This window comes from Alexandromys fortis, unplaced genomic scaffold (assembly GCF_014885135.2).
Source record: "Alexandromys fortis isolate MF-2015 unplaced genomic scaffold, M_Fortis_MF-2015_v1.1 scaffold_5, whole genome shotgun sequence".
NCBI classification, from domain to species: domain Eukaryota; kingdom Metazoa; phylum Chordata; class Mammalia; order Rodentia; family Cricetidae; genus Alexandromys; species Alexandromys fortis.
The window spans coordinates 14,702,197-14,723,432 of NW_026067924.1; the positions used below are offsets into that span (position 1 = coordinate 14,702,197).

The 21,236-nt window shown below is 44.2% G+C and overlaps 1 protein-coding gene across 1 annotated transcript; it reads left to right on the forward strand.

Annotated features, from left to right (window-relative positions):
- Positions 1-61: 61 nt before the first annotated feature.
- Positions 62-19,598, forward strand: Mrs2 (magnesium transporter MRS2). Its single transcript, XM_050142405.1, has 11 exons — positions 62-242; positions 2,020-2,093; positions 5,404-5,440; positions 6,874-6,986; positions 7,689-7,862; positions 10,954-11,084; positions 14,490-14,606; positions 16,053-16,205; positions 16,672-16,789; positions 18,736-18,849; positions 19,346-19,598. The coding sequence occupies exons 1-11, from the start codon at positions 86-88 to the stop codon at positions 19,454-19,456; spliced, it is 1,299 nt and encodes a 432-aa protein (XP_049998362.1). The 5' UTR covers positions 62-85; the 3' UTR covers positions 19,457-19,598.
- Positions 19,599-21,236: the final 1,638 nt, after the last annotated feature.

The window sequence follows — 21,236 nt, forward strand, 5'->3', positions numbered from 1 at the left end:
CGCGGTTGTCCCGGTACGCAGATCTACCCGGGTTCCGGCATGCCGGGCCGGCGTCTGGTTGCCGTCTCCCGGTTGCCTGCGCACCATGGAGTGCCTGCGCTGCCTGCCCCGGCTGCTACCCCGCGCCGTGCAGTCCCGGCGGGCCCTGTGTGTCGCGCGCCTGAGCCCTGTTGCCTTCTGCGGTCGCGCGACCCCTCTGCTCTCCGGGAACCAGAAGGCGCCGAGTTTGCCCGGCGCTGCAGGTAGCGAGCGCGTCCCGCGGGGCCCCGCCTGCCCTTGTCCCCGCCTCACCGCTGTGCGACCTGCGGCACTGGCCCTGCCCGCGGTTCTCAGGCCAGCACTGCGGGGACTCGAGTGTGGTTTCTTGTTTGTTGAGACAGGGCTGGCCGCGAACTGGCAGCAGTCCTCCTGTCTCAGCCTTCTGAATTCTGCAATTAGGAGCGTTAACCGTTAGGCTAGTTTTGGGGTTTTTTGTTGTTCTTGTTATAAGTTTAACATTTAAGTTGTCCGAGCGTGGGTGTGTCTTTCTCTGTGTGTGCGGGGGAGGTCAGATGACAGCTTGCTCAAGTCAGTTCCGTCCTGGACGGAACTCAGGTAGTAAAAGCTTGGCGGCAGGCGTTTTTTGCCGGCAGAGCCATCTGCTCAGTCCAAAGTTTTCGTAACGGTACTTTTATACATATTTTTCCTTGATAACCATCTCCCTCCTGCTGGCCTTTTTGCCTCCGTATGCCCCCTTCTGCTTTCATGTCACAGAATTTTGTTAGGTTGGGGTTTTTTTTGTTTTGTTTTGAGACAAGGTCTCACTGGCTTGGAACTCACTGTGAATCCAGATCAAACTCGAAGCTGAGTGAAATAACCACGATTAGCAAGATTGGGATGTTATTAATTCTGCTTATTTTGTTAATTTCTCTTCCGGGTACATTTATACATTAGCACAGTTGCCCTGGTATAGAATAGGGAATTCCTAGAAGTGAAGTTGAAGAATCTGAAGCCGGTGGTGAGCGCTAACTGTGGATGAAGTCTGCTCTTAACTGTGTAAGCAGACAGCCAGGGAGCTCTGGGCGAAGAAAGGAGTATTCTTGCTGCTGGTGTTTCTGTCACCCAGTGGTGATGTGTGACGAAATGGGAGTGCAGGTTCTGCTCGGAACAAACAGCCCTAACACAACGGTGGTTTCTGGTGCTTTTTTAAAAAGTTGTACTTAAGCCGGGCGGTGGTGGCGCACGCCTTTAATCCCAGGACTCGGGAGGCAGAGGCAGAGGCAGGCGGATCTCTGTGAGTTCGAGACCAGCCTGGTCTACAGAGCTAGTTCCAGTACAGGCTCCAAAGCCACAGAGAAACCCTGTCTCGAAAAATCAAAAAAAAAATCAAAAAGTTGTACTTAAGAATTTACCAAATGTTGGTAAGCACCTCCTCAGACCCAGTCTTTTTTGGTTAGGTGCCTTTTGCCCTCCCTTGATCATGCTTGGGAACCAAGTGGTCTGCAAGATGCAAGAACTTTTAGAATGAACATTGAAATCTAGAGTTGTAATCGTGGTGACACTTTAAATTCTGGCACTTGTTCAGTCCCTAGAGCTTACATGGTGGAATGAGAAAACAGACACCTGCAACGTCACTTTTGACTTCCGCATTGTTCACATTTGCCCAGTGAACAAAATAATATATATTTATTATATATATTTTTTTACTTTTGTGCAGTGCTTGGGACAAAACCCAGGGCCTTGTGCATAAGACAGGCCCTGAGATTGCCTCAGCTCCACCTGACCTTCCCAGCCATAGAGGGCCGACCTCAGATTGTCAACAAGTGGTATGGGCTTAGTACATGGAAGCAGGAGGAAGGACAGAATAGGTAGGGGAGAACAGCTAGAATCCTAACATAACAAGTGTTGCTTTTTCCGGCAGGAAAAAGTTTCAAAACACAAGGTGTTCCGGAGGTTCCATGTACTGTGAGAATTGCAATTGAGCTTCCAAGAAAACCAGTCGTGCTCACGGGACATTTCATTCTCTACTTTTCTTCTTAGGTGATGTGCACCGGTCTAGAACCTCCGATGCCTCTCAGGCTACCTTAGCCAGCGTGGCCCAAGTGTTTGCTGTGGTGAGTGCACCTCATACAGTAATGTGCGAGAAGCACTGCACATGCTCATGAAATGAATGCACAGGGTTGAATGGTTGGCAGAGGTATTGGATTATATTTGGCCAGTGACCCAAGTGCCCGAGATTGGTTTAGTGGTACTCTTGACGCTTTACTAATGACTGAGTTCTCACTGTACAGCACAGGCTGCTCAAATGGCAGCTCAAAGTCTCCTTTCTGGTAGAATGAAAAGTTTATGTAGTACATGTTAAGGGTTCGCACCAGCAGCCAAAGTTTGCTCTGTTTTGTAACAGGTCTCGTGTAACTTAGACTGACTTCAAATTCACTGTGTGGTCTAGGGTGCTCCACCATGCTAAGTTTTAATGTGCCACCACACTTACTTTATGTGGTCCTGGGAATTGAACCCAGGACTTTTTGTATGCAAGGCAAGCACTCTACTCTATCAACTGAGCTACATTCCCAGCCCCAAAGTTTCTCTTGTGAACACACCAGAATTTCTAAGTCTGCTTAGAATCCCTTGGGAGCTCCTAGCCACTGAGAGCCTTGGAAGATGATGGAAAGGCAGCAGAGTGCAGTATTAAGTGCACGCCTGAGGGGCAGCTGTGATCTCAACACTGTGAAGTGATTTGGGGGAAGTAAGTGAATTAATAACACATCTGTGTGTATGCACTTGTGCATACGTGCTCATACACATTTAAGAAATAAAGCCTTTGGTGGCAAAATGTTAGCAAAAATTAGCCTATATAAAATTACAAACCGATTGTTTTTGTAGCTCATTTTGTAAGCTTTTGTGGTTTCCAAAAAAGTTTTAAGAAAAAGGGCTTAACCTGAGCCAAACTTCCTGAGTTTAAACCTCAGAGTGCTCTCTCGCTGTTGGGGGACTTGGACAAGTTATTGTGACATCTTGTACCTTGGTTTTCTCATTAATAACTAGGAATAAACTGCCTTAGGTACTCGTGAGCATTAAAGGAAGCTGAGATAACATCATCGTATTTTAATTTGCTCATTTTTGAACTAGAAATAGACATGCTCTAGGAGCTGGAGAGAAAGCCAGGGGACTTGAGTCTCACTCTCAACACCCGAACTGGGTGGCTCACAACCACATTAGCCACAGCTCCAGGGGTCCAACACCTCCTGTATTCCAGGTACCTATATAAACATTCAGACATATTCATAAAAGGAAAAATTACAGCACCTACATTATAAAAACTACTTTAAAAATGGAAGCAACTTACAAAATTTGACAGTGGTGCCTCAGACATCATAACCATCCAGCATGTGTAGGTCTTTACAAATATTTGGGTTTAATTAATATTAACTTCTTAAAGAACTTTAGGACAGGTCTCACTAAGCCTCACTAGCTAGGCTGGAGCACTCAGGATCAGCCTGGCTTTGCCTTCCAAGTGCTGGATTGAAGGTGTGTACAGCCATGCCCAGCTAAAGAACTTTGTTTTTGTTTTTGCAAGACGGAGTTTCTCTATAGACCAGGCTGACCTGGGAATCAGAGATCTATCTGCTCTTCCCTCCCAAGCGCTGGGATTAAAGGCTTGCGCCGCCACCACCCAACTAAAAGAACTTTTCTTTATGGACAATATAAGATAAGAGGCATGTCAGATTTGCTTGTTCCTTTTTTTGTTGTTTGAGGTTTGTTTGTTGTTTTGCTTTTTTGAGACAATCTCACTTAATTGACCAGGCTGAGCTAAAAACCGCCTGGTTAGCCCAACCTAGGTTCATACTAATAAGTCAGTCTTCCTGCTGCAGCTTCCAGGTGCGAGGATGCAGTCCTGAGGCCCCACGCCCTGTTCCACAGAATTACCTGGGAAGTCATTGCTCATAGTCAGTCCTCTGGAGTTGATCAGCTTCACAATAGAATCAACCCAGCTACTCAGGAAACCATGGCAAAAGGATTTGAGTTTAAGGCCTGCCTGAACCACACTGTGAGCCCACCCCGTTTTCCCCAAATGAAAATAAAGTCAGATGATGACTGAAAGAAAATTCTTTGTAGGCCAAGTAAGTTTCTCCCAAGAACACTTAACAATCAACTGATTCTGTTGAAAAGAATGAGTTGGAAAAGTGAGCTGGTTACAAAGCAAACATTTTAAATGTCAGTTTTATGTGATATCTTCCATAAAAGGATCCCACTAAGGAAAAATGGTATATAAATTTTGAAATGTAAGAGCATTTACTATGTGTTGGTAGAGGTATGTTTTACAGGAACACTGGAAGACACTGTATAAGTTATTATTGGCATAGTTTTCTCTAAAATTTGTCAGATCATATGATTTAAGTAGTTTTACAAATTTTCTTATTTTCAGCAGTGAGTATATGTGTTTAAGAAATAAATCTAAGGCAAGCTATCTGTATAACAGATACAAAGCTTTTATTAAAAATTGACCTTGGCATTTCCTCTCCTTCTGCCTCCTGTTGATCCGAGATTGAAGTGTGTATTGTAGGTTTGTTGTGGTTCTGCTAACATAGCCCACATTGTTTCCAAAGCAGTAACCCAGGGTGTGTGTTTCACCAAGACCTATGCTTGGATTGTGTTTACCTTCTTACGTGGGACAGTCCAGCCCTTCACAGTTGACACCTTCAACCGTGACTGGCACAGCATACAGAAAAGTGTCCCTCTACTGAGCAGCACCTAGTGACCTCATGTGTGCTGCTACTGCTGCAAGCACCTTTTCTGTTCATTTCTGCTCATTCTGCAGGGCCTGCCAGAGACTTCTTAGCTCTAAGAAGACATTTAGATTTGTGAGGCACCCACTCCTTGGTCCCAGTCTCCAGAGAAGGATAAATTGTAACAAAGCAGGACATCATGTTTCCACCGAGTGATGTCCCCAACCCAGGGACTGTTGTCAAGGCCCTTCCAGGCCGGAAAGTCCTTGCAGTCACCTGAGGTTTCCCTAGCCTGCTGACGGGTAAACTTGCAGAGGAGGATGTAAGGTCCATTATTTACAGTCCCCGTGTCTCCTGGCAACAGTTCCAGGGCCCTCACAATGAGTGTGGCAAGGCTTAAAAGCATTTCCAGCCCAATGTCTTCACTCATCAGGCCATTGTTACCCAAATCAAGGTTACCTGGAAACAGGACTAATTCTCCTGAATGGATTTCTGGAGGAACCAAGATAGGAAGTCAGTCTAACATCAGGTTTATATTAAACAAAGGAAAGAGGGATTTTCCTTCTGACTTCTGCGGCTATATTTAAACTTGGGATCAGATATGATTTATAACTGCATTTCAAAATTTTGAGGGTGTTTCTCAGAACATAAATATACTGAATTGAAATTAATGTTTGTTTTTATTTTCTATCTTTAGACAAAGTTTGACAAAGAAGGAAATGTTACTTCTTTTGGTGAGTATCTTTATCAATGGACTAGTGAATTTGGTGGAAAATTGGAAATTGTAGTGTTGAAATACAGTGTTCCTTGTATTTGCTGCTGTGTTAAAGAGGTCCTTCAACATTTGTTCATCAGCCCTCATGGGGCTAGCAGCCCCTGTGTGCAATTCTCTGCATTACCTCCTTTTAGCAGGAATCGCTTGGACTCCCAGGGTGTTTGGAATAGAGCAGAGTATGGAGAGGCTGTTCCTCCCTCCTGTGTCTCTTCTATTTATCTCCCCTACATAGCCATCCAATTTCTGTTCATTATGAAACAGGTCTAAAGTAGAATTACAGTGCGTTGTCCATGTGTCGTTACACACACTGCCACCACAGTGAGAAAGGTGAAGGGTAAGGCACTGGGTGGCAGTCATGTGACAGCCTGCTTCTGGACAGATACTCCTAAAAATGGAGCTGGGTATTGCTTTACATGAGGCTCCAGTTTCACCTCTCCCCTGCAGCTCCATGGTCCTGTTCCATCCTTGCTTAAATCCTTGAGTTTGTACCAGGGTCTCCTTCCTAAGCTTTTTTGCTTGTAGCCTTGTGGGAAGTGTGGTTTGACACAAATACAGATACTGCTATCCCCAGCCTATCACAAGTTTCTCTCATCTGCCATATTCTTAACTAGTAAACTTAGTTTTCAGATAGGAGACTTTACAGTGAATATCAACTTTTCTCAGTTTTTATTGTCCAATAATTACCAAATTCACTCACAGATTCACAACACTGAAAATGATGCCATAGTGGTAAAAATAGAAAGTGTATGGACTGGAGAAGTGGCTTAGCAACTAAGAGCACTTGTTCTTGGAGAGAACCTAGGTTGAATTCTTAGCACCCACATGGTGGCTCACAACCATCAATAACTCCAGTTCCAGGGGATCCTGTGCAATAGTCTGGCTTCCACAGGCACCAGCTATATGTGTAGGCAAAACACTCATGTACATAAAATTAATAAGCCTAAAAATCTAGTTAATAAAATTCATGTTCAAGGAAAAATGACTATGGGCTGGAGATATCGCTCAGTTGGTAGATAGCTTGCCTAAAATGCTAGAAATACCTAGTGTTAGTCCCAGCAACAACTGGATTTGGTTCAGCATTCCTATAGTCCTAAGTTTGAGGCCATCCTTGACTTTGTAATGTGTTCAAGGCCAGGCTGGAGTGCAAGACGTCCTGTCAGAGAGGCAGACTACGTCCAAAGGTAGAAATTACTGCTGTAGGCTCTTAAGCCCACAATGGGCTGCTTAGCACAGTGAAATGCTCTAGAAAAATATAGAAGGGAGAATTTGCTTTGAAAGCAAGAATAGGTATTAAAGGCTCAGTGAGAACACTGCTCAGGTGGGGCTGGGAGGGACACTGTAGGAGCTCGTGTTGTTTGGGGATTAGTTTCACCCACTCGGCTTCTCTTCCAGAGAGGAAGAAAACTGAATTATATCATGAGTTAGCACTCCAGGCCAGAGACTTGAGGTTTCAGCACGTGATGAGCATCACTACCAGGAACAACAGGATTATCATGAGGATGGAGGTAAGCGCTGTGCTACTGTGCTCACCAGTGAGTCCTGGCCATCTTGCTCAGTGTGTAGGTTAAAAAAAAATGCAAAACTGGGAGTAGTGGTGCACACAGTCCAGAAGGGGGGGGGGGAGTTACATTGTCTGCCAGTTCCTTCTGTTCTCTTCAGATATCGGTCTTCATACCTCAGCTCTCCAGTGCTGGCCTAAGGCCCTGGCCCTGACCAGCCTCCCGCATGACTGTTTTAGGGAACTTGACTTTTCTCATGCATGCCCTGGCAGATGTCTTGCTATGGGTTTGGAGTTTTTGAGACAGGGTTTCACGTATACCAGGCTGGCCGTGAACTTGTGTGTAGCTGAGCATGTCCTTGAACATCTGCTCTCCTCCACCTCCCAGGTGCTGGGATTTTTTTGTACACATATGTGCCACACCAGGCTGAAGCCGTAATTACTGTCTGATTTGTATAATTCCAGTTCTTCTGAGAGCAACTTATAATTATCAACACTTACATATATTTGAATTTTCTTCCTTTATTAAAAAATCCTTTATTTACTTTTAGAAAACCAAATGGACATTGAATTGATTTAGTTTTAGTTCATAATTAGTGAAATAAACTGTTTTGTGAATTTACTTTTTCCTCCAGCCTGATAACTTGTATCTTGATGAATGTGTGTATATGTGTGTGTACACATATATTCTTTTCTGTTGCTTTTCTAGTATTTGAAGGCTGTGATAACTCCAGAGTATCTTCTGATACTAGATTATCGGAATCTAAACCTGGAGCAGTGGCTGTTCCGGGAACTGCCATCACAGCTGGCTGGAGAAGGTCAGCTCGTCACGTACCCACTGCCGTTTGAGTTCAGAGCTATTGAAGCACTCCTGCAGTATTGGGTAAGCCTAGTCGGATGTATTGTGCAGAGTGAACGTGAAGACATGTAGTCCTGACCATTTCAAAGCTGCTCTCCCAGCCTCATCAGTTCCTTGTAAGGTCCTCCAGGGAGATAGAGCTTCTCCTCCAGCCAAGTAGACCTAAAGACTCTTGAGGAACTGGCGAAGCGCGTTTCAACTTGGCTCCCTTTATCCGCTTTTATGTTTTGGGGTTTTGTTTTGGTTTGTTTTGGTTTTTGTTTTTTCGAGACAGGGTTTCTCTGTAGCTTTAAAGCCTGTTTTGGAACTAGCTCTTGTAGACCCGGCTAACCTCAAACTCACAGAGATTAGACTGCCTCTGCCTGCCGAGTACTGGGATTAAAGGCATGCGCCACCGCCACCTGGCTCACTTTTATGTTTTTGTTGTTGCTGTGAAGGACCTCTGAAGCGGGGGAGACTCACTCAAGTCTCAGGATAACACGACCCCCCAGGAACTCACAAGAGACCGTCCTTGCTGCAATCACACGAGGTTTATTGACAGGACAGGAACCAGTGCACTGGGGTTGAAACTCATTTCCCACACAGGAGTAGAGAGTTCGACCCTGAGTAGCTGGGAGAAGGGGTATTTAAGGGGAGAAACCGCAACCCAGTAATCCAAAGGGTGTAGGGAGGGCATCATTAGAAAATAAGTGATCATTGAAAAATGCCGAAAATATCGATGATAATCACAAGGGGGTAACTCCCTGTTTCTCAAGATTATAATCTAACTTTATCTTCAGCTAGTTCCTGAAACACAGTCACTGAACTGGCTAATCTAGATTTTTGATTCTTCTCTCCCTGCTTAGATTTTTCCTGCTAGAGGGGTCTGGATTTATCCGGGTCTTTCAGTTGTTGTTGTTTGGTTGTTGTTTATTTTTGTTTGTTGACCTGGGATCTTAGGCTGGCCTTGAACTAAGGTGGTCCTTCTACTTAGTCCTCTCTAGTACGGGCATTACAGGTGTGTATTACCACACGTGTCTATGCACTTTCAGTGACCACATTATGGGATGAGAATTCAGACCACCTTAAGTTGGGATGTAAGTGAACTCTGAGCACCTCTCACTTCATTCTTCAAATTCAGCTATAATGCAAGAGTTCACACGTGAATGCACCGTTCATTAGACAGCCTCTGTTTGAAGCAGCTCAAGGAGGTAACACCTCTTGCTTGGGACATAGACTGACAAGAACCACAGTTCTCATGACCCCTGCCTCATAAATCAGCAGTTACTGGATTCCTGGGAGTTGTGCAAGCCCAATCAAGGTGGCCACTGCCTTCCTAGCCCCTTCTAATCTTTAATGGATTTTCCTGCTCCTAATTAATCTGGATTGTACTATTCAGGAGCTGGCTACAATCAGGAGTCAGTGCTGGGAGCACATTAGTCAGAGAAGGAGATGGAAAGGCTGAGTGATCTGCTTTGCTTCAGTGAGAAAACAGATGATTTCCTCTCTCCTGGGGTTACAGGAGCAACAGCACAGTGCAGACAGGCTGGGCTGACGCAGGAGTTTGGAATGCGGGAACAGATACAGTCAGCTATATAAGAGCAGAGGAAGCTCTGCAGTCTATGTAAAATAGGAATTCTTGCCTGTGACATGGGGTCCTGAATATTCTTTCTGAAAGAGCCCTGCAGTTATCAAGCCAACCATCTTTCAAATAAGGGTGAGCCCCTCAACCGACCTGTGGGCCATGACACCAGGAGCAGGAGGCCTCAGGAGGACCTGGAGTGGGATCCTAGTCTCCCATCCACACCAAGTCTAGCCCTTGTAGACCAGAGGGTTGGTGTCTCTTTAGGATAGTCGAACATTAGTTCTACCTTAGTGTCCCGGTTCATTCAGGTCTCCTGAACCTGGAAGTGAATTCTGTTATTCAAAGTAAAAGAATCTACAGCAGACTGCAAACTTCCAAGTCAGATGAGTTGTGCTTCTGACATAAAACAGCATGTAGTAGCGTTTATATTCTTAATTCTGCTGCTTAATTCCTTGTCTTGTGTTATTTGCCAGCTGGTGAGGAGGTTTTCCAATCTTGACTGCTATCCTCTTACCAGTTGATTCCTGTTGAGTATTAGCCGTGCTTGTGTTAGCTTAAGAAAAGCAGACTTCGGATTTTACAGTGATTTAATGTATCTTTTTTAAAGTCTAAGTCAAGCTTCAGTTTCCCTCCACCTCCGGAGAGCTGGAATTACAGGCATATAACAACATACCCAGTTCATTCAGTGCTGTGGATCGGACCTGGGACTTCATGCATGCTAGGCAAAATCTCCACCACCTGAACTCCACCTCCATCCCGAGTTTCAGTTGTTAAAAAGGTCATTCATTGTCTACAGCAATTTTGAACAGTGTTCTGTTTACAGAGAACATAGCTATTCCCAAATGTTTGTTGTTGTTATTGTTATTGTTTGGTTGGTTGGGTTTTGTTTGTTTGTTTGGTTGGTTGGTTGGTTGGTTGGTTGGTTGGTTGGTTGACAGGGTTTCTCTGTAGCTTTGGAGCCTGTCCTGGAACTAGACCAGATTGGCCTTGAACTCGCAGAGTTTTGCCTGCCTCCGCCTTAAAAGCTGGGATTAAAGACCTGTCCCACCACCACCCTGCGCTATTCTCAAATGTTAAATGGGTGCTTTGACATGGAGTTTCAGGATTTTCCTAAAGATTTATATTTATTGTATATGTGTGTACATATGTATGTAGGTGCCAGCAGAGGCCAGGGGTGTTGGATCTATTGGAGCTGGAGTTACAGTTGTAAGCTGCCTGGCATGATTATGGGGAACCAAATTCTGGTCTTTGGAAGTGCAGGAAATGCTCTTAGCCACTGAGCCATCTCTCCAGCCCCCAGGATGTCATTAAGAAATCATACCCTAGTCCTTTCATAGCAACTGTCTGTAGAGGGCTAACTCTGGCCTTTGCAGCATTCCGTGCTGCTCCTGTGACCCAGGAGGAGTAGCTCTGAGTCATCTATAATTTGGTGTTCTGAAGTGCTGTCAGTGTTTTGGGCTAGCACAAATGTCTGTTAAATCAGAGGTTTCACTGATCCTAAGTTCTAAAAAGATTGTTTTAATTCTTATGAAAGGCCATGTTGTTATCTAGATCAACACCCTTCAGGGAAAACTTAGCATCCTGCAGCCGCTGATCCTCGAGACCCTGGATGCATTAGTGGACCCCAAGCATTCTTCTGTCGACAGAAGCAAGCTGCATGTCCTGCTCCAAAATGGCAAAAGGTAAATGTGGATGGCTTGTCAGGCTGGGAGTTAGAGACGGCTGCCTTCAGCTTCTCTCTCGTTGATGTCTAGAAAGATGGTCAATGTGAATTCACACATGAAACCTGCTGCAGTCTCCTTGGTGCTAGAATTTGATTTTCATAATGAAAATAATGTGGTTTTTTTATGTAGTGTAGGTGGGAGATTGAACTAAAGGAACACACAATCTAATATTGATCTAATATACTGCACATAAAGGCCCATCTGACATCCCAATTCATTAGTAGTTGATGTTATCTTCGTTGTGATAGCAAATTCATAGACCTAATTTGAATTCATTTATCCCCCACTCTAATGTTCATTTTCTAAAGTCATAATTCATCCAAAAATTTAAATTTTCTGCTTTAATTAATTTGTGTCATAATTTCAGTAAATATACTCAGAGATTTGTACTCCCCAACTTTTTTACCTGATATGTGTGAGGCCCTGGGTTCAGTCCCCAGCACCACAGAAAAAAATGTTCAAACATTGACAGTTAAAACTTGATGGGGCGAGGAGTGATCCTTAGAAAGAAGGCTTAGTGGTTAAGGGCACATGCTGTTGTCCCAGAGAACCCACTTGGTCCTCAGTACTTAAAAGGGGTGTGTGTGTTGTGGGTGAGGTGCCCTAAACCCTTCATCTCTCAACTGATCACACCCCTCCCCCCACATCAAGCTTCAACTGTCAATGTTTGAGCATTCTTTCTGTGGTGCTGGCGACTGAACCTAGGGCCTCGCACACACCAGGTAAGCACTCTACCAGAGTCACAGCCCCAGTCCTTAACTGCTAAATTTTCAAGAAAAGTTGGAGAGTACAAATCTCAGAGTATAATTAAAATTATGACACAAATTAATTCAAGTGGTTAGGTTTGGTGGTAAAGTACCTCTGCCAGCTGAGCCATCACAACAGCTCAGAAAGCCAAAATTTTCTTTGTTTTTTTTTTTTTTTTTGATTCTGTGTGTATGTGAGAGAGGAGGAAGAGAGAGAGAGAGAGAGAGAGAGAGAGAGAGAGAGAGAGAGAGAGGATGTGCACACATGTGGAGAGGTCAGGACAACTTGCTGGGATTGGTTTTCTACTCCCACTTTCTGATTCCCACAGACTGAACATCATAGGTCATCAAGCCTTCTTACTGGCCAGTCTCTTTTTTATTATTAAGATTTATTTATTTTATGTTTATGAGTGTTTTCCTAATATATGTATGTGTGCCATGTGTGTGCCTGGTGCCTGAAGAAGTCAGAAGACATAGGATCCCCTGGAGTTGGCGTTACTGGTGATAATGAGCCATCATGGAGGTGCTGGGAGCCAAACTCGGGTCCTGAACTGCTCGGCCATCTATCCCTTAGGCCCCTGTCCCCAGTTAAAATTATCAAAGGGTTTGTTCTTTGCCCAATGTTAGTGTACTTTTATCATCTATAAATAAGCTTCAGGCTGGAGAAATGGTTTAATATGCTTTTTCTGAGGACCTGAGTTCATTCCCAGCACTGGGTCATGACCACCTGTAACTCCAGCTAAAGGAAGCAACACTCTCTGGCTTTAACAGGCACATGCACACACAGAGACATATATAAATATAAGTAATTAATATTTTAAAAAAGAATACTCATACCAGAAACTTGATTTGGCCTGAGACTGGGTGGGTAGGGTGTTCAGGTCCCAAAAGGATGTGTGGAGTAGGGGTAGGGCACAGACATTATCTGAGGGTTAATCAGGATGGCTGCCAGCAGCATTTAATTGAAAAAAAGCTACACCTACTATATAGTGGCACACAGGATTAAAAGGGAGACTAGGGGCACGTGAACTGAGGTGTGGCTTGAAGTCAGGGGTTGAGGAATCATTGACCTTGACAGCAGGTACCAATCTTGTGTTTCTGGAAGAGTCACAAGTTTCTCTTGTTAGAGATAAGAATGACTGCTTTATCAAGCAGGAACTTTCCTCAAGCACCCTAGGGACTGGAGACCCTTATTCAAATGCTTGACCTTAAGAAAAGGATTTCTTCTGGAGTGCAGACACTGTACTAGTTTCTTAGTTGTACTCTGTGGGCCTGTACCCCTCATAACACTCCCAAAAGGGAAGGTTCTGATGTCTCTTTTCTGACCATTCTGATTTCTCTCTATTTATTAACTGAACTCTTTCCCTTAATAGCCTCAGGCTCTGGCAAATTGTAGGCATTTCACCCTAGGAGTCAGACAAGTCTAATAAATCTCTAACTTTCCTGTTCTTGGTGTGATTAGGAGGGCACAATGGAATTCCTGGTTCCACGGTGCCCATGATTTTTTCCAAAGAATTATTTTGTTTAGATAGGCCTTTATCCCTTACAAAAGCCCTCCCAAAATTTCCCAAGGGAAAAAGCATTAATTGGGAATCATTAAAAATGAAAGTGTGCTGGTGAAGTGTGGTCTGCACTATTGAAATGCTGGGACTTTGTCAAGCAGTAATGGTCACCATGCTGTCCAAGCCATACTCAAAACTGGGATGGTAGCTCACCGGTAATCCCAGCACTCAGCAGTCTAAGGCAGAAGGATTGCCTCAAGTTGCAGTCCAGCCTAGGCTACAGAGTGATACCCTCTCTCAAAAAGGGGGAGGGGAGTAAGTAAACCCAAAGAGCCCCTGCTTGTCATATGATTAAACATGCAGAACTACACATAAAAACTAAATGGTCTGTCATTATCCCCTCCCTGCATGTATCTAATAAGCAAGATGACAAACCTTGTAATTCCTCCAGACCTGTGTATCACAGGATTCCATTGACTCTCTGGCCTGAAACCTACTTACTGTAAACCCTCCAGTGAACCTCTTGTTATCATTTGTAAAGAGGTGGGGACCAGTCCCATGTAGCCTGAGGCCTCAGCAGCAGACAGATAGGTATGCCATGCAGAGAGAGTTTGGGTGTAGAGTTTATTTAGTGGGTTATGGAGGGGAAAGGGAAGGGGACATGGGGGAAGGAAAAAAAGGGAGAAGAGAGAAGCAGCTTCTGCCTCTCCAGAAGGGCAGACAACAGAGGGGGTGGAGGGGATGACTGGGGAGGAGGTGGGGCTTTGTCTCTTAAAGGAACAGAGTGTCCAGGTGACCGATCTCTTCAGCCAGCTTCTGCTCTAACTCAGTGCAGAGATCTTAACTGGGAATAAATACCCAAGCATTCTACCTTAACCTTTAAATTTCCAGAGTGACACAACCTTGAAAGCCACCAAACTTGTTCTGTGTAGAGCTTGTTGCTGGTTACTCAAATTGGTTTGGGTGTGGCTAATTTGCATAATTGTTGAAATGTTTCTTACCAGTGAATGCTGAAGTGATAGGTGGGTCCTTGTAAGATGCCCTAAACATGATATTCTTAAGTGAAATGTTGCAGGTTTATACTGCTGATCTTTGCTGTGTGACTATTCTTACAGCCTCTCTGAGTTGGAAACAGACATTAAAATTTTCAAAGAGTCAATTTTGGAGCTTTTGGATGAGGAGGAGATGCTGGAAGAACTCTGTCTAACCAAGTGGAGTGACCCACAGGTCTTGTAAGTATTGCCTTGTGTTGTTTCTTCCTTCAGGTGAGCCTGTATTTGTCTAAAATAGAGAATAAGCATTTTCATCCTTAGTCACTTTGTCTTGCATGTGGCCCAGCTCAGTGAGGCTGCATTGAGTGTGCACTGCATTCTAGCTGCTGGGCTGAAGAGAACATAAACATCACAGTTATTCTCAAGGGATGGATCGCTAAGCAACATATGCAAGATGAACTAGGTTCCCCATGGAGCACAGGGCAACAGTTGTGTGGTAGAGGAGAAGGGGATAAGCCAAGGAGTGTGGATTGGATTCTGCAGCCTTGTCTGTTATAAACACACAGCTTACATACTTTTTCTGACTTACAAACCTAGAAATCGTTTGCTTTTTAGAAACAGCTCTAAGAAACTTAGTCACTGCTGCATATCATAAAGCAGGTTCAAGAAACACCTGCAGAGTGTGAAACTCACTGATCTGAAAGTCACTGGAGACTTGTCTGCTTCTCCAGTAGACCATGGTATGGTTTGAAGTACTCATGCCTTCATTAGCTAAGAAGTATTGAAAAACAAGGAAAGGGGCTCGTGAGATGGCTCAGCAGGTGAAAGTAAATTCCTTTTTTTTTTTAATTCCAAGACAAAACACACAACTCTCTCTTCCCAATATGTAATTTGTACAAATACGCCAAAGTGGAGACGGCAAGGATCAATGTAATTCACATTTACTAAGTCAATAGTAGGAAAGGCAATGCCTAGTAGCGCATCACAGCTTCAGCCCACATAAGGCATGTTTAGGGAAGCAGATATCAGCAGTTAGTCCTCTGCTCGCTCATCCAGGAAGAGGAGAAAATGGCTGCTACTGTATTTGCTTGTTTTCAAAGGCAAGTACTCTTTTTAATGTGTATAGGTGTTTTGCCTGCATGTATGTCTATATACCACTTATATGTTTGGTGCCCACAGAGGCCAGAAGAGGGCGTTAGATTTCCCAGAACTGCAGTTATGGATGATTGTGATTCACCATGTGGGTGCTGGAAATGAAACCTAGGCATCTTTAAGAGCAGCTTGTACCCTTAACCACTGAGACATCACTCCAGCCCTAGGAAATGCTCTTTCCAACTTAGTCTGGATTGTGTGTGTGTGTCTGTGTGTGTGTGTGTGTGTGTGTGTGTTTCATAGTAGCCTGTGATTTGCCCTTTCTCATCAGTATTCACGTTTGTATTTTCTAGTCCCTAATGGTGCGTGTCATTTCATGTCTCTTTTAGACTGAGGCTCTGGAGCACAGTGATGCTAACTCATCTGTGTAGGGCTGAGTGCACTGTGCTCAGGATCTGTTGGCATAGCTTCTCACAGATTGGATGCAGTCACAACAGATGTGATAAGGCTGACTTTCTCACTGGCTGCTAAAGTTGGGGGTCAGTATGTTGCGCAAGCTCAGGTTTGTTGACTGTGTTAACTTGTGAATTGAAGTGAGAAGAGCAGTTCTGGGATTGACCATGCAGAGGAGATGGAGCTGCTGCTAGAAAACTACTACCGGTTAGCTGAGGACCTTTCCAATGAGGCTCGGGAGCTTCGGGTCCTGATTGACGACTCACAGAGCATCATCTTCATCAACCTAGACAGGTGAGGATGGATGCACAGCAGAAGATGGTAAGGACTGGGGTTGTGGTTGGTACTGGAAAGCACCTTTTAAAGATGTGTTTTTTGGAAGAAGTCATGCTGTCCCATCTGTGACTACTCCATAAGTGAACCTGTTTTTAGTTTCCTGATGCCTGCAAAAGCAACTGAAGGAATGCATGTTTTATTTGGACTCACAGCCTGACAAGGAAGTCACAAGGGCAGAAACCTGAAGTAACTGGTTATGTGTCCTGTTAGGAACTTGTCCATGTCCCCAGCCAGGAAATGGGGCCACCTATGGTGAGGATGGGTCTTTCCACCTCAAGAGGTTTCTTTCTATGATGACTCCAAATCTTGTCAAGTTACAATATTAATCATGTCAGGATTTTGAAGGTGGAGAGTGGCCCGGTAGGCCTTCACTAGGTTTGCTGGATTTGTGTGTTCTGGCCTGAGTTGGTGGTTTTCTCTCCAGCCATCGAAATGTGATGATGAGGCTGAATCTCCAGCTAACCATGGGCACCTTCTCTCTGTCACTCTTCGGACTAATGGGAGTTGCTTTTGGCATGAATTTGGAATCTTCCCTTGAAGAGGTAAGAATGCAATTTTTTAAATAGGGTTTTTTTTTTTAATGTTTGGATGATTAGAATTTTTGAAGTATGACCTGCTATATTAGTTACGTTCTCATTGTTGTAACAAAATACCTGGCAAAGGGAACATAAAGAATAAAATACCTACTTTGACTCACAGCTGAAAGGAGTTACAATCCATCATGGCAGGAAAGGCAAGGTAGCGGAGCATGAGGCCTCTCGTCACCTGGTCCACAGTCAGGAAGCAGGGCAGTCTCCTTTGGGTAAACCTCTCTGGCCATACCCTCACAGATTTGCAGCTCCTAGGTGATTCTAATGAATCTAGTGAAGTTAACAGTAAACACTAAATGCCACATTTACATATTCCCTTAAAGAGAGTTAAACATAGGTTGTAACTCACGTAGAATGCAGGCAGTTATTGTTATCCCCTGTGTAGAGCTATGACTGTAGCCTCCACTGCTTTATTTCCTAAAGCATACAAGTACACGGGAGAGCTGGCTAACACAGCCACCCTGTGAGGCAGTGGTAATGAGGGATTTTATTTTCGGTTCTGTGTGTCTGGCCCTGTACCTGGAAGTCCACATCCACAGAGCTTGTTTGGTGCAGTAATCACAACTCCATGAAACAGACATATTTCCCCTGCTTTGTAGATAAGAAAATAGAGGCCCAGAAAATGTAGTAAATTGCAGATCTATAAAACCAGAGGATTTCAACTGAAAAATAAATGCTTTCTACTCTGCCCTCTTGTCTTTTTATGTCACGCTAGCGTTTCTAAAACCTCTGAAGCCTGGCAGGGAAAGTCTTATATGGTTTCTAAAAGACTGACTAGCTCAAACCTCTGCATAAAGATATTCCGCTACATTCTAATTGGCCTTAGGATAAGTCCAGATTCCCAGGTCTGTGGACATCTAGTCGCTTCTTCTGGATTCACCTCAGACATTTGTATCCCCTCTTGTCAACTGTGCTCTGGTTCTTTCTCAGAACTGCTGGCTGCACAGCTCTCCCCTCACCTCCCAGTTTTGTTGCCTAGGTCACTACTGTTCACTTCCTTGGGCTGTAGCTTTTGTTAAGAATCATTCTGTGTCCATATGCAGGTGGAAACCTGAAAACATGAGATGGGAAATACCTCATAATTGAAGACCAATCACAACTACATTGGCATGGAAAATTTCATAGCTGGTCTGTTGTGGCTCATCCAAGATGTGGGTGCACTAAAAGTATTATATAAAATTATCTTTGGACTAGTTTAGATATATTAGGTTCATATGAAATGTTTTTTCTTTAGACTCCAAAAGAAAATGCCATAGGTCACATGCCCCACCAAGACAAAACATATACAACTAACTATATTCCTGCCTTTCAAAAGTTAGCGGTTGAGCTTGTGAAACAGAGAATGATTATGTTAGGATGGCGCTTCCTCCTTGTTATCCATCGATATGTAAATACATAAACTGAAACATGTTTTGGTCCCAAGGGGTTGAGATGGACTAACCAACCTGTCTTAACTAACCCAGAAGCTAACTCTGTTTTCTGTTTAACTCTAATATTCTTACTCAATGCCAAAAAGAAAAGTGTTTTTTTATTTTGTTTAAATCTTTTTGATCCAAGTGTTGTAGCGCACACCTGTAGACTCAACTCTTTCCTAGGGTGTGGCAGTAGGTCTCCTGAGCCCAGGAAATTTAGAGCCAGCCTAGGCACCAAAGCCTTGCTTTTGCAACAGCCTTTCTGACACTTGCATTATGCGCAGTCCTAAATACAGAAGAACCCAGTTGTGAGACACTTGAGGTGTCTCTGCCCTCAGTCTTGGTCTCTGGGCTTCGCTGCAGGCCTAGGTCCTGTTTCTATGGAAGACTTCTTGTGGTGACAGAAAGGCTCCTTTTAACTCTGGAACAGAGTTATCTCTGAAGAGCATAACCTTTGTGATTGGAATGAACCCTTTTTTCTTTCAGGACCATCGTGTGTTCTGGCTGATTACAGGAATTATGTTTATGGGAAGTGGCCTCATCTGGAGGAGGTTGCTTTCATTCCTTGGAAGACAGCTGGAAGCTCCTTTGCCCCCTAAGGTATGGACTAGGAGCTCACGGTAGCACTGCTGTGGGCTACAATCCTGGGCCACAGTCAGATAGAGCCTGGGTTTCAGTTGTCACGAGTTTGTAACTCTGTGTGAGTTACTTGATTGTTCTACCTCTCCTTACTTTCCCATCTGTTGATCCAGTCAGTACTCTGTGCTTCATTTGATTTAGAAAGTTAAGTGACCTGAGATGCTTAGTACTGTCCAACACAGCAAATCTGCTAGAAGTCACTTGGTTTCTGTAGAACACTGGCAAGAATCATATGTTGAAGCAGATGCTCATCACTCTGCAGGGCTTTCCCATAGCCGTACTGCAATAGCAGAGCGCTCTGAGCACAGGAGCCTCCCTCCTCTCTTCCCGCGTGCGTGCGGAGCAGCACAGCTGGGTAAGGGCACACACAGACTCTGACCTGTGCAGTCTTTGTTTTCACCTGGTTAATGACTTCTCAGAAAGACAAACACTGAAATCCCTTTCCTGCTCTATTTAGATGGCCTCCTTACCTAAAAAGACCCTTCTGGCAGATAGAAGGATGGAAGTGAAAAACAGCCTCAGGCCGGAAGGACTTGGAGCAAGCCGGACTGTCCTGGCAAGCCGCTAACAGCAGCCTGGTAGACAAAGATTGTTATACTTCTGAAGCTATTATCTCTCTCTGAAGGGGAAAAAGACAACTGCTGTTTAAATTATGTCTGACTAAAATAGTGTGGCATTCATAATACTAAAACATGGCTGCGTCTTCAGAATTCTATGAGACAAAGTGCTTTCTTTGTAAAAAGCCAAAATCTTATGTTGGAGAGGACTGCCACATCCTGATGGGAGACTGTGGCCTGTGGTAGGCCAACCTTGAATACTGTTTTTATGGACTTTTTAAAGAATAGATTAATTTATTGAGAGATAGACTTACCAGGATTCAGCGATGTTATACATACCAAGAAAGGCGCATCTTTGTGCTGGTGGATCCCAGAAACTTGGCAGAGCCTCTAATCCCTGAGCTCATGGGCTGCAGGTCACCAGTCAGGGAATCATGTTCCCATCGACTTCTGACTGGGGAATGAAACTGGTGGATCTGCTAGCCTTGCAATGAACCCTGGAATGTCAGTCATGATAGAACCTTATTTTCAGGTATTTGCTCTCTTTTATATATAAGATAAATAAAAAGGAAGTATAATTTAATGTCACATACAGGGATTCTGGTTAATCAAAACTATTATTTTTCTTTGATTGGTTATAAATAGAACCTTTGGAAGTAAAGTTGAAAGTGTTTATTCTCTTAGAACTTTATAACAACTGTTTTGATCATTGCCTGATTTAAGAGACTATCTTGCTACCTTCCTCTGAAGAAAATGTAGACAGCCAGCTAATCTGTTTGCCTACCTCTCAGCTGGTCAAACAAGAGGGTAGTTAATGTAAAAATGGTGGGAACATTATCTTCCCAAACAAGACATTAGCCTTTAAAACAAATGGTAAAGCAGGCCGTGGTTGGTCCTTTGTAATTCCAGTCCTTGAAAGGCTGCAGCTGGAAGATTGTGAGGAGTTAGAGGTCAGTAGAGGTTATAGTGTTCCGGCCCGCCTGGACTATAGAGTACAACCCTGCCTCAAAACACCAAATAAAGGGGCTAGGGGTGCTGCTCATTTTGAGTGCTCGCCCAGCTTGCACAAAGCTGTGGGGTCAACTCCTAGTACTGCACAGTAAGTAACCGAATTGTTGATACCTGTAAGTCTGAAAGCTGCCATCCTACTTACCATTCTACCTACCTTTGTGTATTTTATAGAGGTTTCAGTACATTGTGTGCTAAAACATTACAGTTAAGTGTGCTTCCAAAAGTAGTGTACTTGTAAGATTGTAGTAAGACCAGAGCAGTTCTTAGCCTACAGGGTACGGGTAATGAGTGGAGGACCTACACCCACCACAGATGTTGTGTGCCCAATTACTGCAAGTGTTATAGCTCTGAAGGAAAGGTATCCCGACTTGTTGGGAAGTCAGGCTGTACCTGAAACGGGGTTCCTGTGGGGGACAGTCTCCTATCAGGACTTGTTGGGAAGTCAGGCTGTACCAGAAACTGGGTTCCTGTGGGGGACAGTCACCTATCAGGACTTGTTGGGAAGTCAGGCTATACCCGAAACTGGGTTCCTGTGGGGGACAGTCCCCTATCAGGACTTGTTGGGAAGTCAGGCTGTACCCGAAACTGGGTTCCTGGGGGGGACAGTCCCCTATCAGGACGTGGCAGTCCTCCCTCTCCAAGGCTCTACTCCACTCCCCCTAGGAGTTTCCCAAAAGAAGTATCTGTTTCTTCTCAGCTCAGGCCCAAGTTGCTGCTGCTTCTGCTTCATTCTGCCCTGCAGAACGTAGCAATCTGCTCCAGCTCTAACTAAAAGTCATT

What these genes read in the sequence shown, in the direction of transcription:
- Mrs2 (XM_050142405.1), top strand. Translation starts at nt 86, where the DNA reads ATGGAGTGCCTGCGCTGCCTGCCCCGGCTGCTACCCCGCGCCGTGCAG. An exon ending in AGGAAATGTTACTTCTTTTG is followed by an intron (nt 5,441 to 6,873) that starts GTGAGTATCTTT and finishes CTTCTCTTCCAG; the next exon opens with AGAGGAAGAAAACTGAATTA. An exon ending in GGATTATCATGAGGATGGAG is followed by an intron (nt 6,987 to 7,688) that starts GTAAGCGCTGTG and finishes TTGCTTTTCTAG; the next exon opens with TATTTGAAGGCTGTGATAAC.